The following is a 13435-nucleotide window of genomic DNA, read 5'->3' as shown; positions in this document are numbered from 1 at the left end:
CGAACGGCAGATATTTTTATGAGGAGCTTTTTTATGTCAGAAATACACTCGGAGGATTGCCATTGCTTGCCGAGGGGCGACCGCTTTTAGAAAAATGTTTTTTCTTAATTTTGGTGTTTTCACCGAGATTCGAACCGATATTCTCTCTGTAAATTCCGAATGGTAGTCACGCACCATCCCATACGGCTACGGCGGCCGCAGAAAGTATTAGACTTCATAAAATATTCATTTGTTTTAAAATCAAAAATCATATAAAGGAGTGTAACTTTTTTCAGAAGAAGCGTACATAAGCATGCACGTATCGCTATTGATATTAAAGAGAAAACCAAATCAAAAACGCCCAAACATATCCATATTCACTGAAAAGTTAAAGTTAATTTTGCTTTTTCTCCTATAAAAGTTATTATTCCACCTTCATTTCATATGCTACTTAAAAATACAAGTCCCGAAATCTCGGTATTGAAATCCCTACAACATACACAAACGTATCTAGTACAGCCAGTCAATAGTCGAGCGACAAGAGTGCATTTAACTAACTTGTCGCAAGCTTCGCGGCAAACACCCACCGCCACATGGTAAAAATGCTAGATTTTTTTTTCTTCTTTTACTCACTGTTTTTTCTGCAATTACAAATTTCATATAATCAACACCGTTGACGGTCATTAAACTGTTTTTCTAACACTTGTTGACTATGAAGTGTGGTTGGCGAAATGTTTGCCACATAAAATGTGGCAACTATTGCGCATGCGCGTCAGTGCGTCTTCGGTTGCATGTCGGAAAGGATTATCACTGATAAATATAAAAATATATTCTAGCAATAAAATGTGTAAACAAAATAACTTGCGGCCAAGCAGCACAAAAGTCGTGTTTGGAATTTTCGTTTCATTGGCATTTGGCTTATCCTGCAGTGTCTGCAAAGAAAAACCGGGCAGTTCGTGGAAGGATATTCTATTCGGCAGTAAATGGCTGCCTTCCACAGGCGCGCGAGATGCAAGGTGTATGTTGGGGATATGCTTTTTTTTACTCATATTGAAAAAGTGAAGGAATGGGAAAAGTGCATTGTAAAGTGAAGGAAGATACAAAAGAAATATGCGACTCAATTGGGAAAAAGTTATCGTGCAACAGAAATGAAATATCAAAATCAGTACAAAAGTTTTACATATTTGAAATATTTAACACCAAAAAATCCTAATAAATTTCAAATTCGTATTACAAAAAGTTGCATGAGCAACCACGTAAACAGATTTTTCCATCACTTCCTTTCGGCTGTTAAAACGCGTTCCTAGTGGGTTTTTGACCCGCTCAAACAGAAAAAAATCCAAGGAAGCCATGCCAGGGGAATTCGATTCGTGGTATTCGTGGTAATTCACCTGGTATGGCTTCCTTGGATTTTTTTTCGATTCGCGCTTCGTCAAAAATGATGTCTCTCTGCGACGGTGCGAAATCCACGAGTTGTTTTCCCACAAATCCTTTGTTTTTTGGCGAATTGCTTCACATCAACCTCTCTTAACACCAAAATAATGGAAACATTCTTTCCTTCTTCCTTCTTCCTTCTGGAAAAAAATCGTGGTGTGAAATAGCGTTGGAGTCCAAAGCATCGCTTTCTTTTTGGACTGAAAATGACGCAGTTTTTTGACCTTGGTTCATTCGGAGCTCTCCACTCAGTCGCCTAATGTCTGGATTGCGTGTCGTACTCATAAGCCCACGTCTCGTCTCCAGTAATGGTGCGTTTGATGAATTTTGAATCGGATTCACCCTTGGAAATCATGACTTTGGCAATATCAACGTGGTCCCGTTTTTGCATGAAATTTAGTTCCTGCGGGACCAACTTTGCAGTAAGACGGCGCAAACCCAAATCATTAACTACAATGTCTCAAATGGATCTATAAGCAATGTTCAAGTCCTCTGTCGGCTCTCTAATGGCAGTTAACTATCGACTTTTCTTTCCCTTTATTGAAGTATTCATCAGTTTTCACTACGCAGGCCGTATGCCATCTTCGATGGACTCGCGATCTCTTCTGAAGCGTTCGTGCCACTCGTAAACTGTTTTTTTTTCTGTAGACTGTCATTATCGAAACAGTTGCCCAACATTTCTTAAAATTAAAGCAAAATCGCTAATGCAAATTCAAATCCATTTTTAAAACAGTAAACCACGAAAACACGTAAAATACGTAGATTTACTCAAGACGACATAACTTTTACAAGCAAACTGTCAAGTAATGGCACGTACACTAATACACGTACACTTTCCCAACTTACCAGAAATGTTCGTTCTGTGTGACTATATCCGAATTAGCGCAAAATGGAAGATTTAGTAAAAACTACAAATGTTCTGCCTAGCCGAAGGTGCTAACACAGAACCTCCTGAAGGCCTCGATAAAGTTCTACGCTGCCTGCTATATTACAAAAGCGTTAGGTTAGGTTACCGCGGCTAACCCTTTCCATGAGTGTACAGGGGCCCCACTCAGGCTTGTGTGCCTATGGTCCAACTAATTTGGACTCGAATCCCCGCTCTAATTTCCAATGTGGTGAAACTACTTCGCCTCTCGTACAAACGAAAAAATACTGTGACTCGTTGCTGATTCCAAGTCTCTTAGACATCCAAAGAAGTAAGAGTTTAGACGGTGATATATCTTTCTGGTAAGAGAGAGACAGTGACAGAGGGTAGAAGTTATATAAGAACCCACAAAATTCAATGACCGCAATGTAACAAATTAAATTCACTTTAAAAGATCTTTCAAAGCCTTGCAATGAGCTGTGATTGGGTCTTCGTGCTGCCGATGTACATTTTTGAATATAACTCTAAAAGTTAATGGAAATAAAATTATGATCAAAAGCAAAGAAAGCTAAAAGAAAGAAACAGATTGATTACTTAATAATGTGTGTGTTTTTTTTTCTTTTTTTTTCATTTTAATAAAGAGTGTAAGCCGCCGTAGCCGAATGGGTTGGTGCGTGATTACCATTCGCAATTCACAGAGGGAACGTCGATTCGAATCTCGGTGAAACATCAAAATTAAGAAAAAGATTTTTCTAATAGCGGTCGCCCCTCGGCAGGCAATGGCAAACTTCCCAGAAAGGGTGGACGCGCAAATTATATATCTTCTTCTTCTTAATTGGCGCTATAACCGCTTTCGCGATTTTGGCCGCTTTGTTTAGCAAAGCGCGCCAGTCGTTTTTTTCTCGTGCTAACCGGCGCCAGTTGGACACACCAAGTGAAACCAAGTCCTTCTCCACCTGATCTTTCCAACGCAGAGGAGGCCGCCCTCTTCCTCTGCTACCACCAGCTGGTACCGCATCGAATACTTTCAAAGCCGGAGCGTTTGTATCCATTCGGACGACATGACCCAGACAACGTAGCCGCTGGATCTTTATTCGCTGCGCTATGTCCATGTCGTCGTAAAGCTCATACAGCTCATCGTTCCATCGTCTGCGATATTCGCCATTGCCAACGTGCAAAGGTCCAAAAGTCTTACGCAGAATCTTTCTCTCGAACACTCCAAGCGTCGCTTCATCGGATGTTGTCATCGTCCACGCTTCTGCGCCATACGTTAGGACGGGCATGATGAGGGTCTTGTAAAGTGTTAGTTTTGTTCGTCGAGAGAGGACTTTACTGCTCAGTTGCCTACTTAGTCCAAAGTAGCCCTTGTTGGCAAGAGAGATTCTACGTTGGATTTCAAGGCTGACATTGTTATTGGTGTTAATGCTGGTTCCTAAATAAACGAAGTCTTTTACAACCTCGAAATTATAACTGTCTACAGTGACGTGAGTGCCGATACACGAGTGCGCCGACTGTTTGTTTGAAGACAGGAGGTACTTCGTTTTGTCCTCGTTCACCACCAAACCCATTCGCTTTGCCTCTTTATCCAGTTTGGAGAAGGCAGAACTAACAGCGCGGTTGTTAAGGCCGGTATTTTCAATATCATCAGCATACGCCGACAGTTGTACGCTCTTATAAAATACTGTGCCTGAGCGATTAAGCTCTGCGGCTCGTATGATCCTCTCCAACATCAGGTTAAAGAAGTCACATGACAGCGAGTCACCTTGTCTGAAACCCCGTTTGGTAACAAACGGCTCGGAAAGGTCCTTCCCAATTCTGACGACGCTGCTGGTGTTGAGCAACGTCATCTTGCATAGCCGTATTAGTTTTGCGGGGATACCAAATTCAGATATCGCGACATACAGGAAACACCTTTTCGTACTGTCGAATGCAGCTTTGAAGCCGACGAAAAGATGGTGTGTGTCGATTCTCCTTCCATGGGTCTTTTCCAAGATTTGGCGTATTGTGAATATTTGGTCGATGGTAGACTTTCCAGGTCTAAAGCCACACTGATAAGGTCCAATCAATTGGTTGATGATGGGCTTCAGCCTTTCACACAATACGCTCGCTAGAACCTTATAGGCGATATTTAGAAAACTAATCCCGCGGTAATTGGCGCAGATTGCAGGATCGCCCTTCTTATGGATTGGGCACTTAAATTCCAATCGGCAGGCATGCTTTCATCCGACCATATTTTGCATAGGAGCTGATGCATGCACCTTACCAGCTCCTCGCCGCCATGTTTGAATAGCTCACCCGGCAGTCCGTCGGCGCCCGCGGCTTTGTTGTTCTTTAGCCGCGTTATCGCTATTCTCACCTCGTCATGATCGGGTAGCGGAACGACAATTCCGTCGTCAACGATTGGGGTATCGGGATCTTCACTTTCTCGGTGACATGCGCAGCTGTCACTGTTTAATAAGTTCGAGAAGTGTTCCCTCCATAATTTAAGATTGCTCTGTACGTCAGTCACCAGATCGCCGTCTTTGTTCTTACAGGAAAACGCCCCGGTCTTAAAACCTTCTGTAAGCCGCCGAACTTTCTGGTAGAATTTTCGGGCGTTGTTCCTATTGGCCAGCATCTCAAGCTCCTCGCACTCACGTATTTCGGCCTCTCGTTTCTTCTGTCGGATAATACGTCTCTCTTCCTTTTTCAGCTCGCGTTGCGCCCGATCGCAGCGTGGCTCTATAGGCGGCATCCTTTCTTTCTGCGGCAGCATGACATTCCTCGTCATACCAATTGTTTTTTCGGGCTCGTCGGAAACCGATTTCTTCTTCGGCGGCGGTACGTAGAGAACGAGAAATGTTCCTCCATTGTTCGTGGATGCCGGTTTGTTGGGCAGTGCTCTCCGAGAGCAGGAGTGAGAGTCGAGTGGCGAATCTTCTGGCTGTCTGTTGTGATTGCAGCTTTTCGATGTCGAACATTCTTTGCGTAGGTAGATGCACGTTTTTTGCTGCACAGAGGCGTGTGCGCAACAAGGTAGTGATCCGAGTCGATGTTGGGTCCTCGGATCGTACGTACATCTAATACACTAGAAGCGTGTCTTCCATCTATCACAACATGATCGATCTGGTTTCGTGTTTTTCGATCAGGAGACAGCCAGGTGGCTTGGTGAATCTTCTTATGCTGGAATCTGGTGCTGCAGACTACCATGTTTCGGGCCCCGGCGAAGTCGATCAGCCTCTGTCCGTTACCGGAGGTTTCGTTGTGCAGGCTGAATTTTCCGACTGTGGGACCAAAAATTCCCTCCTTGCCCACCCTGACGTTGAAGTCGCCAAGCACGATTTTTATGTCGTGGCGGGGGCAGCGCTCATAGGAGCGTTCCAGGCGCTCATAGAAAGAATCTTTGGTCGCATCGTCCTTCTCTTCCGTCGGGGCCTGGGCGCAAATTAGCGATATGTTAAAAAAACGGGCTTTGATGCGGATTGTTGCGAGACGCTCGTCCACCGGAGTGAACGACAGTACTTGGCGACGAAGTCTCTCTCCCACAACAAATCCGACACCGAATTTGCGCTCCTTTACATGGCAGCTGTAGTAGACGTCGCAAGGTCCTATGGTTTTCTTACCTTGCCCCGTCCATCGCATCTCTTGGATGGCAGTGATGTCAGCCTTTACTCTCACGAGGACATCAACCAGCCGGGCAGGGGCACCTTCCCCATTAAGGGACCGGACATTCCAGGTGCATGCCCTCAAATCGTATTCCTTATTTCGTTTGCAGGGGTCGTCATCAGTGTTGGAAGTTCTCATCCGAGGCTTTGTTGCTGTTTTCATTGGGGGGGCTTTTTAAGTGGCGGGCCCCAAACCCAGCGCACAACCAGCTATGCTGGGATGCTTCGCCTTCTCACGTTAGCTCACTCCCGAACGGATGTTCGGAAGCTAACCAGAGGATACGTGGGCTAATCCCGAACGTTGTGAGCTGCTTGAACCATATGCAAAAGAATCGTCCTGGCCATTCCCAAGTGAATGGCGATCAGTAACTTTCCCCACTTGCGTGGACTTCTACACATGGAACCATCCTCCATCCAAATTATATATATATAAGAAAAATCGATCAACACAATTTGAAATTCACTACAAACCATGATTCAATTACACAGGCCGACAAAATTTAACCAACATTCAGACCCAGAAACCAGACTATATATTTCCGAAGGTTTATGATGCGCTGAATCCAAATCTGGCCTCAGAATTGCTCTATTAGTTTGAGTTTTCGAGATATCCTAACCTAAAAGTGCAAAAAACCCCATTTTTGCCCATATTTGAGGTTATGTAGCCTTGCAGATGTTTTCTTTCACCAAAATTAAAGGATGGCATCTTTAAATACAATCCTTCTTTTTTCAAATGGCGTTTTGTTTGCTCAAATATCATTTTTTTTCGCAGAGATATCGCATTTTGAAATTTTCATGTTTCGAAATTTTCCTACACCTGAAAATCGATTAAGATAACATAGACATGATATATTCGATTACTAATTTTCTTGGGTTTGAGGGCCTGAAATATATGGATTAATAGTATGTAAATTTGGAGTTTGTGGGAAAGCCTGCTTGCGGTTATGTGGGTTAGCCTGCTCGCGGTATGATAGGGGTGGTTTCTAGGGGTTAGGGCTGTGTGTGACTCGGTACCCAAAGGTTAGATAGTGTAGGGATGTGGTGAGTCAGCACACTTATGGTGTGAGACAAAATTTTAAGAAAAATAAGACTCAATTCAAGAAAATTAGTAATCGTGTAAATCGTAATTAGTGTTTTAAGTTAGATGTGAATCGGAGCGGAAATATGAGGAAAGTGGGTGCGCTTGTGCGTATAGGTGTTGAAACGCTACACTTATTCGGGCAGAAATCAAAAACCTGTAAACCAAAAATCTTAAAAATTGTTAACTCACAAATATATCACTAAAACTTACATGTAATTGTAGACGTAAAGCGCGAGTATTTGCTCGTGTAGGTGTGGCGAATGCATCTACGTACAGCATATTGTTCCAGACCGGGTAAGGTATCAGGGTGGACAGCCAGTTCGGAAGCCAAATTGTACAGTGGTAGTAGCACTAGGCACATAATGACCGTCACACTAAACTAGGTATTTGCAGCATCATACACAACACGCTCAATGGCATCTTTCAAATTGTACGTAGCGCCACCTGTGACAATGGTAGAAATACGCGAAGACTTGCCTTCGTTTCTAAAAACCACAATAGTTGGGCCAACTAGCTCTTCAACACGCACCTTCCGCTGCACTTGCTCGCCTGTGAATTCCTACAAATAAAAAGCTTTTAAAAACAATTTATTCGGAAATATTCTAACAGAACTTACTAACTGTAGTTTATGTATTGTATGTAAGGTGGTCACTATTATATTTGCAAAAACGCTGTTCTAAAAACCCAGGAATGAAAGAGTTTAATAAGAATTTTTACAGGTGTCTGTTATGGAATTACGCGTATGAAAATTCACAAACCGGTGGTTTTCTGCAGCAGAAAGCCAACTCCAAATAATCGACTACCACCATATGTAAGACATAATTTACCTAAATAGTGAAAAACGTCATTCATTTATAAAATAATTAGCTTTTTTTTATTATAATACTTACTTGAACGTTTAAAAACAGATAGAAGATTTTCAACGAGTAATAACAAGGCAAAGCGGCAAAGTGGAAACAGTGTTGCCGACCATATAATTGGCACCAGAAGTTTTTCATAAAATATGTACGTACTTATATTTGTAAAGAAGCAACATGTTTTCAAATAGGGAAACCGATTTGTCAAGAGTGAGCGAGAAAGTTCCTTACTTACCTAACCTTCTATAATTGAATCATGGTACAAATTGAACAACAAAAATCAAAATCAATCAAAAAAATGTTCATCAAAATTTCAAAATGTGTAATCAGGATTAAAAAAAAAGCGAAGATAACTTATATAATAAAATTTTGTGAGCGACTCTGTCGAAAGTTTTGGAAAACTGCAGGCAACTTGTCGCCCTACTGAGAGGGCTCTAAAGCAATATTCACTAAAAATGGCGATTAGACACTATGGGCTGTCCTGTCACGAATCTGTGCTAATCGCACGAAATTGGGCTTCCTGTAGCAAAATATAACTTTTTTTTGGCAGAGTTTTCAAAAAGTTTGGAAGTCGCCGAAAGCTTAGAAATTGGTCGATAATTACCTATGTATTTTCTTATCATTGCTGTTTTTAAAAATTGGATTATGGAGGTACCGATGAAAATTCCAAAAGTTAATGACTTACTTAAGACTATTTTTAGAGGAGAAATAACTGCCGCATATTTCTTTGGAAAAATCCCATCGATGTCGGTCTATGAGGTGGGCTTTAAGCTTAAGATTCCATTTTCTACATTTCCAAAACTCAGAGTTGAAGATCGGTTTAAAGATCAATCTGATAAGCGATATCATTCTGCACAAAATTAGATTGGAAAAATTCGGGGAGAAGATTGACTGCTTTTAGTGGCGTATTAGCAGATTTACTCCAAAGTTTAACAAAATTATTACTTTTAAAGTAAGACTTTTTGTTTCAGTTTAAATCGTAAATCGGAGTTTTATTAATTCATAGATAGCGACCCCACAGGTCTAAGTCTGTCATCTTTCTCAACGACGACTACTCAAACATAGCTTCTTACCCGAGCTGCTTACATTTAAAAAAAATACTTATGCTAAACGATTAGCGCGCTAACACAGGAAACTTGCAGTTAACATCTACACTAGGTACACTAGATACATAGAGAGAATAGTAACTCTAGAGTGGACAGAGGAAGTAAAAAAGAAAATATTTTTGTTCCAAGCTGCCAAATTTTCCTACTTGAATACCCACATTTGACTTATTTAAATTCTGGTTTAAAAAGATATATTATAAAGAAATATTTGCATTAGTTGCTTCTAAGCCCAAACAGGTGCATAATTTTCCGTTAACATTTTTTTTTTAATTTGGCGCCCCACCATTCATACTTCAATAAATTTGTTTAACCAATACGGTGGCCTAAAATTTGAGGTACCGGAGCGCATGAAAATTGGGAATTTCCGCATGAAAATTTCACAGTATATTCTTAAGATACTATACTTTCGAAATATCGAAAAAACAGAAAATCGATTTTTAGAAATTTCTCCTCTTAATTTAATGTGAGCGTACCTTTGTGTGTTTTTCTACCGAAGCGATGTTTGTTGATTTAGAAAATATTTTTGAAATTTTTCATAAATAGAGAGAATAGTTACCAATGGTCCGTTTTAAGTGTAAAAAATTACATTATTAATATATAAACAAAGTGGCGCAAAATTAATCATCAACCATCATCATTAATTTGGTTTTCGAGCAACTTTTTTTCTAAATAAAAGAATGATTCTGAGTTATGGAAATCTTTATTTTGACCCTTACGCGCTCCACTGCTTGTCTGTCCATATACTGCAGCTATCTAATTCACAAGTGTCAAATACGATTGATGCACGACGCCATTTGCCAATTATAAATCTTCCGACCGCGTGATTAATTTGGCGCCCCCTTGAATATTTAAGTCCTACATAATTGAATTTCTATTTTATAGTTTTGCCAATCTTTAATATGGTTCCAATCGGAGCAGGCACCTGTACGGCGTCTTCTGGCGAGCAGGGCAACTGCATACCGAGCAAGGATTGCATGCTGCGTGCGGGCATACCAGCAGGTCCTTGTGCTGGCAACTACGGATTGTGTTGTGTTTGTAAATAGAAACTTTTTTCCCTCACATAATTTTTAAAACGAAGCTTCTATCTATATTTTGCGTTATTCATTAACTAAAATTTTAGCAAATCAAATGTTTTCCTTCACACATAAAATTGCAATAAAATAATAATTTAAATTTCTGCAGTCCTGCAAACTTGCGGCGGCATTATACGCGAGAACTCTACGTATTTTGTGAATCCAAACCATCCGGACGTCTACGATGGCACTGGCAGCTGTCAAGTCACAGTGCAAAAGATACATCCGGATATTTGCCAGTTGAGGTAATTCACTTCGAGCTGAATTCATATCATTTCATAAAACTTTATACTCTGCCAACGTTATTGTTCCAGGCTCGACTTGGACATGTTTTCCATTGCCCCGCCCGAATCACTGAATCACGTTTGTAACCAGGATCAACTGCTCATCTCTGGCGGCAGTCCGGTGCCCACCATTTGTGGCTCCTCATCAGGCGATCACAGTGAGCGCAGATAGTTTTGTTTGTTCAAATATTATTCAAGTAAAAGTAAAATCACTTCACAGTGTACATTGACGCCGGCTTGGGCCAAAGTAATGCGATCGTACTCTCCGTCATCACGAGCGGCACTTTTTCGCGTCTGTGGCGCATACGCGTTACACAAATCCATTGTGGCAGTGTGAGTCGTGCCGATCACGGCTGTCTTCAATATTTCTCTGGCATCAGCGGACGTGTGCGGAGTTTCAATTACAATACCGTTACGGGCAGGCAACTTTCCAATCAGGACTACAGCATTTGCGTACGCACAGAGCGGAACTTTTGCAGCATACAATACAACGCTTGTCCGGACACCGGTGAGTGTAGCAATGCGCAGGCATGCAGAGTTTTTATAAAAAAATGTTTGTGTTTTTTTCGTTTTAAGAAAACAATCGCTCGCGTTCCTTCACCATTTCCGGCAACTCCAACAATCCCACGGGGTCTATGGTGGGTGGTGGCACGCAGGTGACCCAGAACGCTTGCCTCAACGACTGGTTACTGATCGGTTGTATGCGCTCTGTGGACCGCATTCCACCCTTGGCCGCTTGTGAGGATCGCGTTTGTGGCGGCACTTTTAGCGCTGAAGTGGGCACCATTCAACGCACCGTGCAATGTAGGCAATAAAAGAAACTCAAACTGCATTCTAAGCAATTAATTTTTGTTATCAATATTTACTGAATTTCAGCAAGCGTGCGACCATTCCGTCTGTACTTCCACACGGACAGTGTCGAAGCGCCCACTGATATCGACAATCGAGGCTTTTGCTTGGACTACGTGCAGCAGCCGTGCACGAATGGATTTTAGTGTTTAGATGGAAATATTTGTTTTAGTTGTAAATTGTTTATGTTGTTTTGTGTACTGTTTGGGTTTAATAAAAAACATCTGTTGACGGGTCACATAATGGTAAAACATGCAACTTTTGTCAAGCTCGACACTATAGGTCAAAAAGATAAACACCTTTGCTGGGTTCGGAACTACCCTACTGATTGCTGAATATTGCATCCGGCAATGGTACTTAAGACTTGTGCTCTTAGGTAAATAGTTATATCTCCAAACATTCTCGCTTCCGCACTGCCCAGAGCCTTACACTCTCCCCAACTAAATGACATCGACCACTGTTACAATACGGTCGAAGGAAGTCAACCAGCAACTGAAAATCAAAGTTAGTGCCACATTAATTCCGACTGTCAACAACCCTAGCACCCATAGAAAGTTGCTCACGTCGCTGCCGTAAGCACTTTGAGCAGTCACTCGAGGCGATTTATTGGCCAATTCTGAACCGCGCAGCGCCAATCTGGCCATGGATAACTTCTAGGACACAGAGGATATAACTACAAGGCTGCCGAAGCACCGGACTTAGGGTATGCGAGTTTCCCCGTCGAGATCCAGGCATGCATAAAATCGCCATTGGACCCGAAGACAGACCTTGAACGAATTTCGCGCCAAATTCATCATCACCTTCCCTCAAGAAATATGTATTTTTTCATGGTTTTCCTTCACTATTTCGTTTTATTTGACTAATATAAATAATGCATAAGCCAGTACTAGCAAATAAAGTTTTTCCATACAAAACTAAAAAGCAGCACCAATATATGCACACTTCAGGCACCCCTGTCAAGAAAGTATTTTTACATTCGCAGTTAATAACTTTAAAAAATGAAATGTGATTAAGGGGACAGATACCTGCAACCGGCCAAGTTTTCCTTGATTTTCGTTCAAATTATTTCAAATGAAGAAGTCAATATATTTTTTTCAAAATTGGCACACAGTTTATTTATACATTAAAATAATATAAAAAAAAATTGTTTGTTGGAATCATTTAAAATGGCGGATGTACACTCAATTCTTCCAGGAAGGTCGCAGCGGGGCTTCTCAATCGGCGGGCATTGTAGCATCGGCATCAGTGACCTGAATACAAAAAACCAAATTTTTTTTTGTTTTAATTAACTATACCTCTCCCAGCGCTCGAACGCAAAGAATAGAGTCGTCAAGGTTGATGATCTATAATATAAGAATTACTTAAATTTTTGTTCTAAAAGTTTTTTGACATATTCTTAAAGGACTATATTAACATTTTATGAAAAAAAAAAATATTTTTTCTCGAAATTTTGCATGTATCTGTCCCCTTAACCTTTTATTAGTATTAATTAAATTTGTCAACTTTTGCACGCGCACAAAATCAATTTGAAATAAAAGTTTTTCAGTGATGAGTTGTACGGCCATGGATGTGACGGTTCGAGCCCAGCATGATTCTAGTATCATAGCAGAATATCACCACATCCCAGTAGCTATGTATCTGGTTGAGCTATCTGTGTACGCTCTTCAATAAGCTGTGAAGAGTGCAAGGCTTATTTTGAGCAACTCGTGAAGTAAAATTGTGCTTTGCAAAACTGGGCGAACTGTTGTATGAGACACTTCGACTCCACAAACATCTGATAACTGTTACGCGCTTTTACCTATTGTGTAATTATTATATAATAGACCAACAGAGTCTCCTTAACCGAGGTCCAATTTCCAGGCTATTTTTCGTGCTTTATAATTTACTTACGATTTGGTATTTAGAACTGATTGTCACTATAGGCTCCGGCACTCAAAGTGTAACCAACTTCAGAGCTCTCGCGCAGTGAAGATGCATGGGCATCATCTGTCTGTTAGTTGACTAAACGATAGTCCCAAGCGCGCGGAAGCATTTTACCGAGAGTTAACGAAAAAAAAAGAAAATCAGTAATGGATTTCAAACGTAAAAGTGTGATTGCATTATATTTGGCCGTAAAATCGCAACCAGCGATTGTTCGCGCGCTCGAGCACCTTAAAGTAAATAAAGTTTTTGTTTATCGCACCATTACTCGTTACAGGGATACTGGTAGCACCGCGAAAAGTCATCAGCCGCACAGCAGCAGTTCAAACAGCAAGGTCCGAAC

General features: G+C 41.2%; 1 protein-coding gene across 1 annotated transcript; it reads left to right on the top strand.

The window, feature by feature from the left end:
* Window positions 1-822: 822 nt before the first annotated feature.
* Window positions 823-11338, top strand: LOC128860813 (uncharacterized). Its single transcript, XM_054098570.1, has 7 exons — window positions 823-997; window positions 9849-10001; window positions 10149-10284; window positions 10354-10481; window positions 10544-10831; window positions 10900-11127; window positions 11200-11338. Exons 1-7 carry the CDS (start codon window positions 823-825, stop codon window positions 11316-11318), a joined length of 1227 nt encoding a protein of 408 aa, XP_053954545.1. The 3' UTR covers window positions 11319-11338.
* Window positions 11339-13435: the final 2097 nt, after the last annotated feature.

Source organism: Anastrepha ludens, chromosome 4 (genome assembly GCF_028408465.1).
Source record: "Anastrepha ludens isolate Willacy chromosome 4, idAnaLude1.1, whole genome shotgun sequence".
NCBI classification, from domain to species: domain Eukaryota; kingdom Metazoa; phylum Arthropoda; class Insecta; order Diptera; family Tephritidae; genus Anastrepha; species Anastrepha ludens.
The sequence above is the reverse complement of the archived record's forward strand: the minus strand, read 5'-3'. Positions and strand labels throughout refer to the sequence as shown.